Below are 16601 nucleotides of genomic sequence, written 5' to 3'. Positions count from 1 at the left end.
ATTTCTCGTTGGTATAGTGTTTATGCGAATGCTTTTTATTACTTCAGCTCTTTGAGTTAACGAACTTAAACTAGAATAAAACTAATACTTTTCGCGCTGCATCGCCTTCCAAATAGCGTTCATTCGCAAGTGACCCTCACGGAGATTGTTTAGCATGGCTTCGACGGTCCCGTCGACTGGGGAAATTGGCCGAATCCCTGCCGTTCTTTTGCAAGCGACGATATGCCGATCATAACGCCATTTGCTATCGAATATTTTTTTGCAGTGCTCACACGCTTTGCTCTCTTCCTCGTCGCCAGAGTCCGCGTCACCCTGCTTGCTCGTTTGCCCGGGATTTTTAGGACTGGCCCATTTGGGTTCCGGCTTAATGAGCAATTGCGTCTTGTTTTTCCGTTGCAGTTCTTCCTGGTGGTTGTAGCGGATGTGGTTGAGTATCTTGGAAGTGCTGGTCTTGGTGCGGTCGCAGAGGGTGCACTTAAGGTAGGAACGAAAAGGCAAATGCTTGAAGCAGTGCTTCTGCAGTTGTGACCGCTTAGTCGTCGGCTGCACCTCGCGACACTGCAGGCACATAGCCTTGCGTCCGGGCTCCATGATCTTGAAACTGTTCTCTATTATGTGCTCGAAGTCGTGCTTCATGAACACATGCGCCCGCCAGCCGTCCATGGAGGCGATCTCCTTGCCGCACTTGGGGCACAAGTATGAGATTAGCTTAGTGAGACCATTGTTGGACACCTCCGAGTCGGAATCTCGAGTGGGCGTTGTGGACAGACGACAACGCTTGACCGCTTGCCCCACAGAATCCGATTTCATTTCCTTCTTCAACTGGGCCACCTCCTCCTTGCCAAGTGCATCGATCTCGATAATGACTACCTCCTGATTTTCCTGCTGCGGTTGCGCTTCTGCTAACTTTTGCCCTTCGTCCTCTCCTCCTTTGTCACCGATGCTGCCGTCATCGAAAAACTCCTGGCAAAGCGCATCCAGCTCGGCGTCATACTTGGGCGCCTTTTCCTCTTCCTTACGCACGATGTCGTCGTAGGCATTAAGACACCGGTCCAGATTCTGTTCGCTTGCATTTATCCTGCCAGCGATTGCAGGAGCTACTGCGGCTGTTGCGCATAATTGTGTTGGGGACTTATCCACTTCTGTGTGCAGATCAATGTCCATAAGCGCCTTTTGCAACAGGTCATTTCGTTTTTTGCTTACGGATCCCTTAGGACGCCCTCGTGTCTTCGCAACCGGTTTAAGTGGGTTCCCTGGAGAACTTGTTGGCCCAGTAGTGGGCTTTTGCTGCTGCCGCTTCATCTGGCGCAACTTGTTCTCGTACTTTTCGATCTCCCGCATGTGCGTTTCCAGGAGGTGTACATTCAGGGCCCTTCGTCTCGTGTAGGCCATGCGACAGTGCACGCAGCGGTAGGTTTCACTGTGCTCCAAGTGCATGAAGTAGTGATATTGCAGCAATGCGATGGTCTTGTGGGCATTCTCCACCCACTTAAAGCACAGCTGGCATTCATGGAACCGCTCGTCGATCTGGATAAAGTTGAAGTCGGTGTAGGTCTTTTTTAAGTAGTCGTGTCTCTGTGGACAAATCACAAAAGTTAAAAAACGAATAGCTTAAAAAGGTAAACCCAATCTTGCCGTATTCAAATGCTGACGCCACTCCGCCTGAGTACGAAACGCCTTCCCGCACTCCGGACATATGTAAACCATGTGTGCCTCCAGTCGCGCATTTAGCCGACTTTGCTCGTCCGAAAGCGTCACATTCCGCGACATTTTGCTGTATATTTAACTTTCCGGTAGCCAATAAAACCCAAACAAACTACTGAGCCGCAATGTTCAAATCTAGAGATGAGCGATAACCGACAAGGAGTCACTGCTTATACAGTGACTGTGGGGACGATAACTTTGGTCACAGTATTGTGACAAATCGTGTCAGTTTAGATTTTTAAAACTATAAGGCAAAGTACTAACAATTTAAAGCTACGGAAAAGTCAAGTTCTTTTTCATTAAATAATATTTTATGTTTCATAATCGATACAACCAGCAGACGTGTTATCGGCGACTGGCACATCCCTAGATTTCCAAACTCTTCTGCCCGCGACTTGAATAGCAAATACATCAAAACTACAAATAATTAATAACATATGATTAGTATTGAATATTGTACTGGAACATACTGCCATGTCGAGTGCGCCAAAGTCGACGGTAAGTCCATTATCCCACCGCTTCGTGCAACAAACGCTAATTTGTGAACTGCCCTTGATCTCACCGCAGCCAAGCGCTGCTAGCGGGAGCTCCACGTCCGCAGCCGCCGCCGCTGCTGCTTCAGTCGCCTCCGGATCCGCCTCCTCCTCCGCCAACGTGCAGGAGTTTAAAATTCGGGTGCCCAAGATGCCCAAGAAGCACCATGTGATGCGATTCAACGCCACGCTGAACGTGGATTTCGCCCAGTGGCGAAATGTGAAACTGGAACGAGAAAACAATATGAAGGAGTTCCGCGGAATTGAGGAGGACCAGCCCAAGTTCGGTGCTGGCTCTGAGTACAATCGTGATCAGCGCGAGGAGGCGCGCCGAAAAAAGTTCGGTATCATAGCCAGGAAGTACCGGCCAGAGGCTCAGCCTTGGATCCTGAAGGTGGGCGGCAAGACCGGGAAGAAGTTCAAGGGCATTCGCGAGGGCGGCGTGGGCGAGAACGCTGCGTTCTATGTGTTCACTCATGCACCTGATGGCGCCATCGAGGCTTATCCCCTGACAGAGTGGTACAACTTCCAACCTATTCAGCGCTACAAATCGCTGTCGGCGGAGGAGGCCGAACAGGAATTCGGTCGTCGCAAAAAGGTGATGAACTACTTCTCCCTTATGTTGCGGAAGCGTCTGCGCGGCGACGAGGAGGAGGAACAGGATCCGGAGGAGGCCAAACTTATAAAGGCAGCCACTAAAAAGTCCAAAGAGCTCAAGATTACTGACATGGACGAATGGATTGATTCCGAGGATGAGTCCGACTCGGAGGACGAAGAGGATAAGAAGAAGAAGGAGCAGGAGGACAGCGATGATGGCAAGGCCAAGGGCAAAGGCAAAAAGGGAGCAGACAAGAAAAAGAAGAAGCGGGATGTGGATGACGAAGCCTTCGAGGAGTCGGACGATGGAGACGAGGAGGGCAGGGAAATGGACTACGACACGAGCTCCAGTGAAGAGTATGTAACTCAACAGCAATGTTGACTGTCATTTAATTACTATATTTTCCCCATATCAGCGAACCAGATCCGGAGGCAAAGGTGGACAAGGACATGAAAGGTGTCGCCGAGGAGGACGCACTGCGGAAGCTGCTCACCTCAGACGAAGAGGAGGAGGACGAGAAGAAGTCTGATGAGTCGGACAAGGAGGACGCGGACGGAGAGAAGAAAAAGAAGGAGAAGGGCAAAGACGAGGGCTCCAAGGACAAAAAGAAGAAGAAACCCTCCAAAGACGACAAAAAGGGCAAGTCCAATGGCAGCGGCGACTCGTCCACAGACTTTAGTTCTGACAGCACGGACTCCGAGGACGACCTCAGCAATGGGCCGCCCAAAAAGAAGGCCATCTCCAAGGACAAGGAAAAGGAGATCGCTGCCAGCAGCAAGGCCTCGACCAGCAGCAGCAGCAATGCCAATAAGTCGCGCTCGGCCACTCCCACTCTCTCGACGGACGCCAGCAAGCGCAAGATGAATAGCCTGCCCAGCGATCTCACTGGTTCAGACACCAGCAACAGTCCCACCAGTACGCCCGCGAAAAGGCCCAAAAGCGAGATCAGCACCTCGCTGCCCACCTCTTTTTCTGGCGGCAAAGTCGAGTGAGTACCGATATGGGTGCCAAGTTGGATTTCCAGATTAATTTGTACTTATTTTATCCTTAGGGACTATGGCATCACCGAGGAGGCAGTTCGTCGCTACCTGAAACGCAAACCCCTTACAGCAACCGAGCTACTCACAAAGTTCAAGAACAAGAAGACGCCCGTCTCGAGCGACCGTCTGGTCGAGACCATGACGAAAATCCTCAAGAAGATAAATCCTGTCAAGCACACCATTCAGGGGAAAATGTATCTCTGGATCAAATAGCCTGCAGTCATGTGATTTTAAGATTTTATTTAATCCAAATGCATTATTGTTCCACTTAATATATTAACGCAAATTCATGAAATCCGTGTTTTATTAATCTCGGTCCTAATTGAACGAGATAATTGTGAGGAAAGTAATAATTATAAATAAAGAATTTATTTAGAAGTGCAAAAAAAAGGGGAAATATATTACATATTTAGATTGTATAATAATAATTAAATAAATTATGGCCTATCTTTACTTGTCTAAAAAGTCTTCTATACCATTAATTATTACTTATGTAATGTAACGGTAATGGTAACAAACAAAAGTCTTGAGACCGATTTTGAATTACAGAGTTTGTTTACGTTTGTGCGATAGGGGTGAGCGAAAAGGATAGAGTACCGATAGCTGTATAGAGGCAACTGCCAAGTATATCGATAGTATCGGACAAAGATCGCCTTTTGTAACGTCTCTAGTTCTGTATGTGTGTGGTTGCTCTGCGGATGTAAATTCTAATATCCGATAATTAGAAAAGTGAATCCAAAGTGCTCCTTATCGCGAATGACATGCTCTGACCGCAGCTACGGCGCAGTCCCTGTTGAAACTCGATCACGAATCAAGCAAATCCCAGTTTCAGCACTTCCTATCAGGAGCAAAACAAAGTAAAACGCAATACCACTGCGATGGCGACGAGTGAAGAGGCGAGCGAGTGTTGAAAAAATCGCATTGGATATAGGAATTGGCCAGAAGTCGGCCCAAACAATAAGCCAGGGACCCCAGAAAACAATAATCAAGTGAGTGACCAGTGGGTGTACGTGAATATTAGTGGAGAAAAGCGCAGGAAATCACTCAGCTGCTTTGTTGTTGTGTTAATTGAATGCACACATACACTCACGCACAGGCCACAGCAGATACGCCTGAAAAAAGCATAACAAAAGCGAATGTACGAAATTGAAGTACATTAACTTGTGGCTGCTGCCCCCAATTGGGCGCATTATTCGCTTATCCTTTGGGGGGTTTCACCTGTAAAACACGAATGTACGCCTTCTTGGAAAGCATTAATACATGTGTCCCCTTCCACAAAAAAAACCTTGAATCCACACTCGTGCCTTGTAAAGTTCAAGGTGTGCGTGTGTAAGTGTGGGCGGTTGGGCGCTGCGTGTGCTGTGTAATGTGAAATTTGATATCGGCCCTCCAAACAAAGCGAATTAACGCTAATTTTACAGATTTCAGTTTAGCTTTACATTCCTTGTTGGTCAACATTCCAACAATGTGCAAGGATTAACTGATCATATACATGCATATGCATATTTGTCAAGAACTGTTTATTAATATTATTTTATAACTTATATTTATATAAAGAGAAATGCCACTCTAGGTCTTACTTATAACCCATTTTATTTTTGGCCTTAAGCCTAACAAAATATATACAAAAAATGAACAACCTCTTAAAAGAGTGTATTATTATTCTTGTTTTTTATTTTACTGTGTCCCTTAAAAATGCGGCTAGTCACTCATAGCTAGAATTATTAAGCAAGTCCAAAAGAAAAATTCTATTAAACGCACGCGCCTCCCAGATTGAATTTAGCAGTCGAACAGCAACTGTTGGCCTCTCGTTTATTGTTTACCCATCCAATAATAACAAAGTCACGTTCTAATTAAAGTCGCTGCTCGGTTTGTCTATCGATGTGCTAATGCCTGTGACGCTTTCTTTGTTAAACCCCAAATTCAATACACCTTTTGTGACACATTTGCACACCAACTTCCAACTGTATGTGCCAAGCAAATTAGCAGACTTAATAATTTTCGTGAAAAACTTTCCAGATTTGTTTCTGCACCGTCTGCGAATGCGTTAGCGTTCTGGCGTACACTAATTAAATAGCTTGCCATTTGGGTCTTATCAGCAAAGCGGCTTGTGAATCATCTGGCTCAAGCCGGCAAGCAAAACTATATGTTTTGATTACTGTTGCTGCCCCTAAGATCTCGGTCACTATTAGATTGCGATAAAACCAATTGATTGGCAAATTGAGACCAATAACAGAAGTGCAGTACAATGCGTTGATTTTTCTGTTAAACAAACTTAAACTGAAATGTCGCTGTGTCAACAAACAAAACAGCTGTTTGACAGGTCCATCGTGAATAAAGAAACGTTAACAGTACCCCCAGTTGGTCGTAAAACAAAAAAACAACGATCCAAAGCTGCTTATCTTATCTACTGAACAGTTTGTTTGCCTAGCTCTTGGGTGGGTCCTCAATTACAGTGGCAGACAGGATAATAGGAAAAACTTGATTAAAATAGCAATTAATATTTAATAAGTATCCCGTACAACTATTTGCGAAAATATATATTTTTTTTTTGAAGGTTTTTTGATTTAGTTTTTAATTTTTCATTAAAAAAGATGTTCTGGAAAACATATTTTTATTGTATTTGGCACTACACTTCTCTATTATTTTTGATGTTTTTTTTTTTTTGTAAAATGCATCTTGAGAGGAAAGTATACCAGATTGATAATTGTTTGGTCTTGTTCTTCTTTTATAGCCCGAGCTTCAAACGCACAGAATCGCTGGCAGGAACACACAGATGAGACATGCAAATTGTGCGGATGGTGAAGAAAAATCGCAGCAGCAGTGGACTAAGCGGACTAGAGAAATAACAGTGTAGGCGAAGACCCGATCGTCCCTAAAAGTCGTGTTCTGACTGGCAGAATGTCCAAGAGGAGTTGTCACATACTCACCCTGCTGGGCTTGTGCCTGATTTGCCACGAGGTGGCACTGGTCGAGGGTCACGTGCTGGTTTATCGGAAGACAACGAGCCAGGTATGTTTGATGAATGATGAATGAAATTTAAAAAGGAGTCTGGTTTTTAGGTTTATGCGATCATTCTGTGGTTTCCTTTTTATGAGATCAGTTAACCAGGTTTGTTGTCTCTTCACAGTTGATTGAGGAGTTCAATGATCAGCCAGCACAATTCGGCCCCCAACTGCCATCGAATGGTCTCAAAGTGTATGTGATCCCCGCCAAGCCCCCTTCCTTCGGTTGTGATACTCTAGACAGGCCACCACACCTTAATTACCCACCCTCAGCCAAATTCGTGGCACTTGTATCACGGTGAGTAAATATGGAACATTTGTAGCATTCGTTGTCTTAATTCGGATCATTTGCAGCGGCGGTAACTGCACCTTTGAGCGCAAGGTACGAGTGGCCCAGAATGCAACTTATTCTGCTGTAATTGTTTACAACAATGAGGGCGACGACTTGGGTAAGCAAGCTCACAAGTGTAACTAAGTCAAAACTTTCCTAAAGACTGGTTGAGCTACCTTTTAAGTTTTGTAAGAAATTGCAAATGTGTTTGCAGCGCACTAACGGTAATGAATAACTCTTATTTTCACCCCACTTGCAGAACAAATGTACGCCGACAACCCGGCGGGAATTAGAATACCCTCGGTTTTTGTGGGCCACACAGCGGGTGTGGCTCTCACTACTTACATTACTCCAGAGGTGGTGCTAATCATCAACGATGAGCTGCCCTTCAACATCAACACGCAGCTGATATTGCCCTTCTCCATACTGATTGGCCTGTGCTTCATAATCATGGTGCGAGATATGAAGTTTAATCGGTTGTTTTTGCTTTGACTGAATTTCTTTGTTTGCCGGACAGGTTGTCTATATGATCTACAAGTGCATCCGCGAGCAACGCCGCCAGCGTCGCCATCGACTGCCAAAGAGGATGCTAAAGAAGTTGCCGGTTCTGCGATACACCAAGAACAACGCGAACAACAAGTACGACACCTGCGTGATCTGCCTGGAGGACTTCATCGAGGACGATAAGCTGCGTGTTCTGCCCTGCTCACATCGTAAGTGAATTTGTTTCAATCAGTTCAACTATTCGCACTAGGTGAAAACTGAATTTTTATTGAACATTAATTTTTATTTATCTTTAAAATGAACAAAAGTAATTATCAATCAATTATTTCTTTCAGCCTATCACACACACTGTATCGATCCCTGGCTTACCGAAAACCGTCGCGTCTGTCCCATTTGTAAGCGCAAGGTTTTTACAAAGGGCGAAGCGCGTGCAAGTCGGAGGCGGCAGCCTTCTTTGGATAATGTCACCGATACTGATGACGACACGACGCCACTTCTGCAGCAACAGCAGTCAAACGGCAGACAGGCGGTCCAGGTGAGCGCCGCTTCCTCAGCCGCCGGAACAGCTGCCGGGAGCAGCTCGAGTGTAGCGGCGACTGCTGTCGCTGGGACCACGCGGCACGGAACCTTCCGGCGTGGAGACGCCGGACGAAACCCGTTCGAGGAATCCCAGAGCTCTGACGATGAGAACGGTACGTTTGCAGGCCAATGAAGTCGTATGTTGATACTATAACTAATCGAATGGCTTTTGCAGTCCTGCTAGACTCTGCTGTGCGTCCGGCCACGTCCTCTGGAGCACACGAACGCATCAATCCCTTCGATCGTGCTCCCAATCTGCCAGCCCACCTAGCTGAACAGTTAACTGGTAGTCGTCCTTCGCTCTGGTCGCGCATCAATTTTGGGTAAGTCCGATTTTGGGTCTTAAATCAATTCATTGGTAAGAAATGGAAAACAATATGGAAAAATAGTCAACTGCCCCCAATTTGTATGTGTGTGGCAAAGTTTTGAAAGCATCTTTACATCCTGCACTGGAGTATAGAGAGAATCGATATCCTAATAGTTTTAAAGATATCCGATGTCCGTTCGTATGGGGTATCATTGGTACAACAGAATTTATTTAGAAAAATAATAAATAACCTCAATTCTATTGAAGTTCTCAAGAAAACTATAAGGGTTTTGGTTAGTTTTATAATTTATAAATATTATACCCATATTTAATCTTATAACTAAAGAGGTCATTTCGTATTCAATAGCTCGTTCTTCCGCCGCCAACCGACTGTGATTAGTGTGGCGGCGCCACCTTATCTGGAGCACGTTGAGTCCGGTACCAGTGCCATGGGTCTGCCGGCGACGGGGACAATCGCCGTAGCCACGCCCGCATCGAACAACATCCTCAATCCGAATTTAAGCGGCTCCTTCAAGGACGACGATGATATGCCACCGCATCGCTCGATCTACGAACCTATAGCAATCAGCACACCTGCCGCGGACTCGGCGGCTGATGAGGATTCGGCGTTCCTCCAAACGCCCACGCAGGGCGCCATTGGCGTGGCCGCCCTGCCGCACAGCTCCTCCGATCGCCAGTTTCTCATATGAGGCGAGTTCGACCGCCGAGAGTCCTTAGCCTGTAGGTTGTAGGTGGACGTCGATCCTCGAACCGGTAGCCCGGGATCGAGTTTTTCGTTTGGGTTCGCGATCAATGCTGTGGCTGCCAGCTGCTTTGTTTTAAACAATTAACAAAAGTTTATTATAATATTAATAAATACGTAGCCGAACCTTGTGTTAGACTGTGCGCTGTCCTACTTCCAGGACACCCACCCACAGGCACCCACACAGACACGAAACACACACACACACGTCATTTCTATGCGTATACAAATTGTGATTTATTTTATATACATTTTACAATTAACCCGATTGGCATACTAATTACCGCCTCGCCTGCAAAGTCCCAACCAAAAATGTAAACGATTTATGGAAAACAAAAAAAACTATACACCACATGCCAGATTTAATTGTTATCCTAATTCTGATTAATCATTAACTCTGTTTGTCAGCTTAAGCAGCACTCGCCACTGCTATTCAAATGATTCACGAATATAGTCATGTTTATCCAAGAAATGGTCATTTTATTTTGTTACTTTTAAAAACTGTTTTCCATCAAAATGAAATTAATTGAAACACATGATTATATGGCATTGGCCCGTATACTGTACATTATTCTCGATTTAACTAATTTTAAGTTTAATACATAGAATAGGCAACTGAAATCCAATGATGCAATAGATGTTCATCCCCCCTTTTCGAGAACAAAAAAAATGTTTAAGTATGATCAATTGTATTACGAGTCAAAATTGTTGCCACAATCCACTAAAAGTAGAAAACTTAAGCGCTAGTTTGTGATTATTTTTCCCAAAAAAAAACTATATGCTACCAATAAAAGCTGTTCACAACAAAACGAAATCAATTAGGGCATAGATGCAGATATATATATTTAAAAATGCTGTGGCAGTGTAACCTAAATTTAATTTACATTCAACAAATAAACGTAAAGGACATAAAGTAATCAATCTTTTTATTCGGAAATCTGGTAAGTACAACTCTAAAACCGCGAATCACCATTTGAAAGTTTTCCTTAAGATCAAAACGAATTAAGATGAGAAATTCTTAAACTAAACTAAGATTGTAAGGAAACATAAAATTTGATTGCAATTTAATATTTATTATTTGGTAAAATATACATGAAGATATTGTGTTATTTCGGCATAGGATCAGATCAAGGTCGGCTTGAATTTTTAACCGCGTGCACACTTGCGTCTGCAGTGCGCCAAGGAACAGAACCGGTTTCGGTTTCCGCCACATCCGTGGAAAGGCATCTTTTTGCATGTCCTGGATCGCCTGTCGTAGTGCCACATGTTTGCATTGGCGTTCCTCCGGCATGACCTTTGCCTGAAGTGTCCTTCATCCCTGGCATCGACGCAATTCTGACGAAGTCCTTGATTGGGAGTAAAGTTGTTCAAGTTAGTTGGCTTAATTATCGAGTGAAAACCTACTAGGACGTCCTTGGCAGCTTTCCCGCGCACAGGTGAGAGACACATAAAGCACGAGGCAAACAAGAGCCAGAATGAACTTCATTTTCGATTGATTCGTTTGGAGAATCTATTTGATATGACTGATCTCTTGAGTGGTGGGTGGGCTTATATAGGTGGAATTGAGAAGCTTGATCTTGTTCCGTAAGGAATAAAAAAAATCTCAACACTAATTATTCACCACAATGACCACAAAATAGACATATAACCTGGAATTTTCTTCTGAAATGTATGACTTGGAATTTTCTTCTAAAATTTATGACTTGCAGCTGTTATTATATGAAACACTTATTAGATGAATTAATTAATTATAAGTAAGTTAACTGGGTAGTAGCTTGGCAGTCGATTACTCATGGTTTTTTAAATAACTCTTACCAAACATTTGTTTTTAAATGAACTAAAAAAAATACAAGCCGAAGCTTATATATTATTATTATTATTATTTATAATATGTCGTACAGACGTCTGTCGATTCTGACCGTGATGCTGATTAAGAATATATGTATACATGTACTTTATGGGGTCTGAGGTGTCTCCTCTTCTGGCTGAAATTATAATACCCTTTGCTCTGGAAGGGTATAAAACGTTTTTGTTAAAAATAAATGCCAAAGGAAAAACCAACGTACAAGCTATTTAACATTCTCGTATATGTTAATGTCGTTACTAATAGTGGTAAAATTAGCTTTTTTCTTAAATGCGGTCCATGTTCTAAACGTATGTTTCCTGAACTCCTGAATTTCTTGAAAGGACAAGCAATAAGTTCTCGGGAATGGTATACTTATCTTTCATGAGAATCAAAGGACTTGTCTATCGCGACATGTCTTTCCGTCCATATGTACCTCGACATTTTGATAATTTACGAGCTAGAATATATTTTTTACGATATATATGTATATCTGTATAACTGGCTTAAAATATTGAATCTTATAATGCCAAAAAAAGTAGCCCCAAGAGAAAATTCTGAAGAGTATTGTATTTTTTCCAAATTGTGAATTCTGATTTAATCACTTGATATCTATTTTTGAACTTTTTAATAAACCCTATTATTATACATATTGTATCGATTCCTGGCTTACCGAGAACCGGTGCGATTGACCCCATCGAGAGAAAAGTAGTAGTAAAGTAAAGATCTTAAGCCCCTTGCACCTTTGGAATATTATCCATAGTACAATAACGAATGAAGATGAGAAAGTCTAAAACTAAACTTAGATTGTGAGAAAACGATCAAATTTTATCGCAATTTAATATTTATTAAATGGTAAAATATTCTTGAAAACATTGTGTTATTTCGGAATAGGATCAAGATCGGTTTATATTGTTAACCGCGTGCACACATGCTTTTGCAGTGCGCCAAGGAACAGAATCGGTTTCGGTTTCCGCCACATCCGTGGTAAGGCATCTTTTTGCATGTCCTGGATCCCCTGTCGTAGTGCCACATGTTTGCATTGGCGTTCCTTCGGCATGACCTCTCCCTAAAGTGTCCTTCATCCCTGGCATCGACGCAATTCTGACGAAGTCCTTCATTGGGAGAAAAGTTGTTCAAATTAGTTTGCTTAATTATCGAGTGAAAACCTACTAGGACGTCCTTGGCAGTTTTCCTGCGCACAGGTGAGAGACACATAAAGCACGAGGCAAACAAGAGCCAGAATGAACTTCATTTTCGATTGATTCGCTTGGAGAATCTGTTGGATATGAGTGATCTCTTGAGTGATGGGCTTATATAGGTGGAATTGAGATGATGTGTCTTGTTCCGTAAGAAATCGAAAACATCCGAACAATAACCACTTTTGTTGTATCATAAGCTATTATACAATACCACTTTAAACAAGTTTTTCTTAAGATTGAGCATAATTATATCATCTGTGAAAGATGTATTTAAAGATATTTTAAAATTTTCTTCAAAACTTTCCACTTTTAATTTACAATAAGCAATCGGATTAACTTGTAGCTTAGTCAATATTGGAACAAGCGAAAAACACTTGTTTAAAAATAATTCTGAATAAAGTGGGTTTTATTTACGTTAATTCAATTTAACGAAGTAACTGAAATGTACGAGCTGATGATGATACCTCACAGTACGAATAGGCATTGAAGCTGGAATTTGAAATTTAATTTATCACTTTCAGCTGTGCACAGCACTTATAAAATTAAACAACTACAAGAAACCAAATTCTTGAATGTCAGCAATTTGTAGCTATTAAAATATAACATTTAATTAATTATAGTTGTAGAACAATTTTTTCTTGACGCTGAGAAGGTCTGCATCTGTTCGGTTTACAGACCAGTATGTACTACTTATGTATCACTTATTTCTTGTGGAGATTTTTTAATTCGTAATTCAATAGTCGTTAGAAAACTTTATATTCCAAAAATCATGACAATCTGATTAAAAACAACGGTATTATAATTTTATTTCCGTTATTTCTATATAGATTTTTCGATCGTTCCTATGGCAGCTATATGATAACGTTGTTGGATTTTAATGAAATTTTTTCTTGATTCAAGGGTTATCAAAAACTCCACATTTTGAAAATCATGCTCGAGGGATTAAAAACAACGACGGTATAATTTTTTTTCCATTATTTATGTATATATGTATATATATGTTTTTCAAACTTTCCTATTGCAGCTATATGATAGAGTTATCCGTATTTGATAAAATTTAACCCGAAATTCAATTGTAGTTAGAAAACGCCATCTGAAGGTAATCAGGAAGTCGATCTAATCAAAAACAACGGCGTAAGAATTTTTTAATTCTTTCTCTCGAATGGAAGCTATCCGATATAGTCGGCCAATTTAGCCCGTTCCGACTTTTGGGAAAGTTTCAGCAAAATACATAGTTTTAAAACTGAGAGACTAGTTTACATAGAAACAGAGAGAGGACAGACGGACAGATGTACAGACGTATTTCGATTCTGATCGTAATGCTGATCAAGAATATATATAATTTATGGGGTCTGAGGTATCTCCTTCACTGCGTTGCAAACTTCTGGCCTAAATTATTATACCCTCTGCTTTGCAAGGATTTAAAAAATGTAATTGTTAAAAATAAATGCCAGAGGAAAAACCAACGCACATATGTATATCTGATCCACGCTAATTAACATTTTCGTATATGTAAATGTCTTTACTAATAGTGGAAAAACTAGCTAAGCCGGGCTTTAAATGTAGTATGTTTCCTGAATTTCCTGAAAAGGACAAGCAATAAGTTCTCGGGAATGGTACTTATCTTTCATGAGAATCAAAGGACTCGTCTATCTCGTCATGTCTTTCCGTCCATATGTACGTCGACATTTTGATAATTTACGAGCTAGAATATATTTTTTACGATATATGTATATCTGTATAACTGGCTTAAAATATTGAATCTTGTAATGCCAAAAAAAGTAGCCCCAAGAGAAAATTGTATTGTATTGTATTTTTTCCAAATTGTGAATTCCAATTTAATCACTTGATATCTATTTTTGAACTTTTTAATAAACCCTATTATTATACATATTGTATCGATTCCTGGCTTACCGAGAACCGGTGCGATTGACCCCATCGAGAGAAAAGTAGTAGTAAAGTAAAGATCTTAAGCCCCTTGCACCTTTGGAATATTATCCATAGTACAATAACGAATGAAGATGAGAAAGTCTAAAACTAAACTTAGATTGTGAGAAAACGATCAAATTTTATCGCAATTTAATATTTATTAAATGGTAAAATATTCTTGAAAACATTGTGTTATTTCGGAATAGGATCAAGATCGGTTTATATTGTTAACCGCGTGCACACATGCTTTTGCAGTGCGCCAAGGAACAGAATCGGTTTCGGTTTCCGCCACATCCGTGGTAAGGCATCTTTTTGCATGTCCTGGATCCCCTGTCGTAGTGCCACATGTTTGCATTGGCGTTCCTTCGGCATGACCTCTCCCTAAAGTGTCCTTCATCCCTGGCATCGACGCAATTCTGACGAAGTCCTTGATTGGGAGAAAAGTTGTTCAAGTTAGTTTGCTTAATTATCGAGTGAAAACCTACTAGGACGTCCTTGGCAGTTTTCCTGCGCACAGGTGAGAGACACATAAAGCACGAGGCAAACAAGAGCCAGAATGAACTTCATTTTCGATTGATTCGCTTGGAGAATCTATTTGATATGACTGATCTCTTGAGTGATGGGCTTATATAAGTGGAATTGAGATGCTTAATTTTTTCCCCTAAGAAAACATCTTTACAATGACCACTTTTGTTGTGTCATAAGGTTTCATACAATACTACTCAATACAGGTTGTTCTTAAAACTTATCAATATAACATCATCTGTGTCATCTTTTGTAAACTGTTTTTAAAAATATTTTCTCGAAAAATTTCCACTCTTAATCCACAATAAGCTACCAGATTAATGTTGAACTGATCTTTCTTAATCAATATTGAATCAAGCGAAAAACACTTGTTTAAAAATAAATTCTGAACAAAGTTGACTTTGTATACAATAATTTTTAAAATCGATTGAAAAAAAATAAAAGTATGATGTTGAGATCTCACAGAAATAAAAATCGCATTTAGGATAATTATTACTCATACAATTTATTTAAAACACTATAGATGTAGTGGTCCGATTTTCATGAAATTTAATTTGAAGTTCATGAGTCTTGAGAAAACTCTAAACTCTAAAAATCATGCTTGTATGGTAAAAAACAATAATGTTATAATTTCATTCTATTTATTTTACTTAGATTGTTCAAACTTTGCTATGACAGCTATATTATAAACGTCTGATTTTTATTAAATTGTTTCTTGATTTAATCATAGTTAACTAATTATATTCGCAGAATGGTTCTTGACATTGGAAACGTCTACAGCTGTCTGGTTGACAAATAATTCTTTTGTACTAGGGAGAGCACATATTTTATGATTTTAAACTATTTAATTTTCTCGTAACTATTTTTTTCAATGTAATTAACTTAAAGCAGTTAAGGAAACTTGCTTCGACAAGGCACAACTTGTATATCCTTTTTACTAAAGCTAAAATCTTTAAAGCGGCCAGATAAAAAAAATGTACTAACATACAGTGTAACTCAAATATCCCTTTCATTTTCAAATTTTTTCATGGCAAAAATAGTTTGCCAATCCTAATAAAGTCGTATATTGATCAATTGCAAATTTGTAAGGTAAGGTACCAAACAAATTGTGAAGGTTTTTATGTTTATTTTCTATACATCCTACAACAGCACATAAAGTCCGAACGATTTAAAAAAAATTAATTGCTTATTTTCGATATTTTGTATGCATTCTCAGCCGTTTCTACTAAGGCTTTAGCTTGAGAAATACAAATCTGAACTGACCGTAATTTAGATTTTTGTTTTGACTGCAAGTGCGAGTTTTTCTTTCCTCCTCCACGCTAATAAAATTAATTCCTTTCCCAATAGTTGCTAGATGGCTAAAAGGAGCTATCCAGTTGAGCTGAAATTACATTTCAAATTCTTTACCTACCTATGACTTTTCAGCCCTGATGAATAGCTAGTGCCAAAAATTTCCCTGAAGTGGACGAGCACTAACTTTTCAAGACTGGAAACCACCTTTTTAGGCATTTTCCCACTAAAAATAAAATTCGAGCTTGTAACATTTTTTGTAATTTCAATCGTTTTATATTAATGTAAATATTTTATATAGGTTATACATAAATTATGTACGTTCAAATATAGTTGAGTAATGCACGGAGACGTATCAGCATTTTCAAGTTATTACATAGTTTAAATCAATTTTGCTAAGTCTGATGCGAGAGTGTTCTGTGATGAATAGGCGTGTGATAAAGATGTA

General features: G+C 40.6%; 4 protein-coding genes across 4 annotated transcripts; 2 read left to right on the top strand and 2 right to left on the bottom strand.

The window, feature by feature from the left end:
• Positions 1–14: 14 nt before the first annotated feature.
• On the bottom strand, positions 15–1844 carry LOC108091790. Its single transcript, XM_017191149.1, has 2 exons — positions 1636–1844; positions 15–1575 (listed from the first exon to the last, which is right to left on the bottom strand). Exons 1-2 carry the CDS (start codon positions 1768–1770, stop codon positions 82–84), a joined length of 1629 nt encoding a protein of 542 aa, XP_017046638.1. The 5' UTR covers positions 1771–1844; the 3' UTR covers positions 15–81.
• Positions 1845–2066: 222 nt separating this feature from the next.
• Positions 2067–4170, top strand: LOC108091819 (general transcription factor IIF subunit 1). The gene is made up of 4 exons (XM_017191196.2): positions 2067–2202; positions 2272–3191; positions 3251–3823; positions 3887–4170. Exons 1-4 carry the CDS (start codon positions 2179–2181, stop codon positions 4086–4088), a joined length of 1719 nt encoding a protein of 572 aa, XP_017046685.1. The 5' UTR covers positions 2067–2178; the 3' UTR covers positions 4089–4170.
• A 361-nt stretch (positions 4171–4531) lies between these two features.
• Positions 4532–10277, top strand: LOC108091814 (E3 ubiquitin-protein ligase RNF13). Its single transcript, XM_017191184.2, has 9 exons — positions 4532–4864; positions 6610–6887; positions 7006–7178; positions 7235–7329; positions 7471–7664; positions 7729–7924; positions 8051–8407; positions 8470–8617; positions 8969–10277. The coding sequence occupies exons 2-9, from the start codon at positions 6777–6779 to the stop codon at positions 9309–9311; spliced, it is 1617 nt and encodes a 538-aa protein (XP_017046673.1). The 5' UTR covers positions 4532–4864; positions 6610–6776; the 3' UTR covers positions 9312–10277.
• Positions 10278–10439: 162 nt separating this feature from the next.
• LOC108091772 (kunitz-type serine protease inhibitor homolog dendrotoxin I) lies at positions 10440–10861 on the bottom strand. The gene is made up of 2 exons (XM_017191119.2): positions 10769–10861; positions 10440–10710 (listed from the first exon to the last, which is right to left on the bottom strand). Exons 1-2 carry the CDS (start codon positions 10848–10850, stop codon positions 10511–10513), a joined length of 282 nt encoding a protein of 93 aa, XP_017046608.1. The 5' UTR covers positions 10851–10861; the 3' UTR covers positions 10440–10510.
• Positions 10862–16601: the final 5740 nt, after the last annotated feature.

The sequence above is a fragment of the Drosophila ficusphila genome, unplaced genomic scaffold (assembly GCF_018152265.1).
Source record: "Drosophila ficusphila isolate 14025-0441.05 unplaced genomic scaffold, ASM1815226v1 contig_791, whole genome shotgun sequence".
In the NCBI taxonomy this organism is placed as follows: domain Eukaryota; kingdom Metazoa; phylum Arthropoda; class Insecta; order Diptera; family Drosophilidae; genus Drosophila; species Drosophila ficusphila.
This window is presented reverse-complemented; position numbering and strand designations above follow the sequence as displayed.

Bases quoted from the DNA above. Each gene is read 5' to 3' on its own strand.
- LOC108091790 (XM_017191149.1), bottom strand. From the start codon at position 1,770: ATGTCGCGGAATGTGACGCTTTCGGACGAGCAAAGTCGGCTAAATGCG. The intron at 1,576-1,635 runs GCAAGATTGGGT...ATTTGTCCACAG, and splicing joins GGCGTCAGCATTTGAATACG to AGACACGACTACTTAAAAAA.
- LOC108091819 (XM_017191196.2), top strand. From the start codon at position 2,179: ATGTCGAGTGCGCCAAAGTCGACG. The intron at 2,203-2,271 runs GTAAGTCCATTA...ATCTCACCGCAG, and splicing joins CGAGTGCGCCAAAGTCGACG to CCAAGCGCTGCTAGCGGGAG. The intron at 3,824-3,886 runs GTGAGTACCGAT...TTTTATCCTTAG, and splicing joins TTTTCTGGCGGCAAAGTCGA to GGACTATGGCATCACCGAGG.
- LOC108091814 (XM_017191184.2), top strand. From the start codon at position 6,777: ATGTCCAAGAGGAGTTGTCACATACTCACCCTGCTGGGCTTGTGCCTG. The intron at 6,888-7,005 runs GTATGTTTGATG...GTCTCTTCACAG, and splicing joins ATCGGAAGACAACGAGCCAG to TTGATTGAGGAGTTCAATGA. The intron at 8,618-8,968 runs GTAAGTCCGATT...CGTATTCAATAG, and splicing joins TGGTCGCGCATCAATTTTGG to CTCGTTCTTCCGCCGCCAAC.
- LOC108091772 (XM_017191119.2), bottom strand. From the start codon at position 10,850: ATGAAGTTCATTCTGGCTCTTGTTTGCCTCGTGCTTTATGTGTCTCTC. The intron at 10,711-10,768 runs GTAGGTTTTCAC...CTCCCAATCAAG, and splicing joins AAGCTGCCAAGGACGTCCTA to GACTTCGTCAGAATTGCGTC.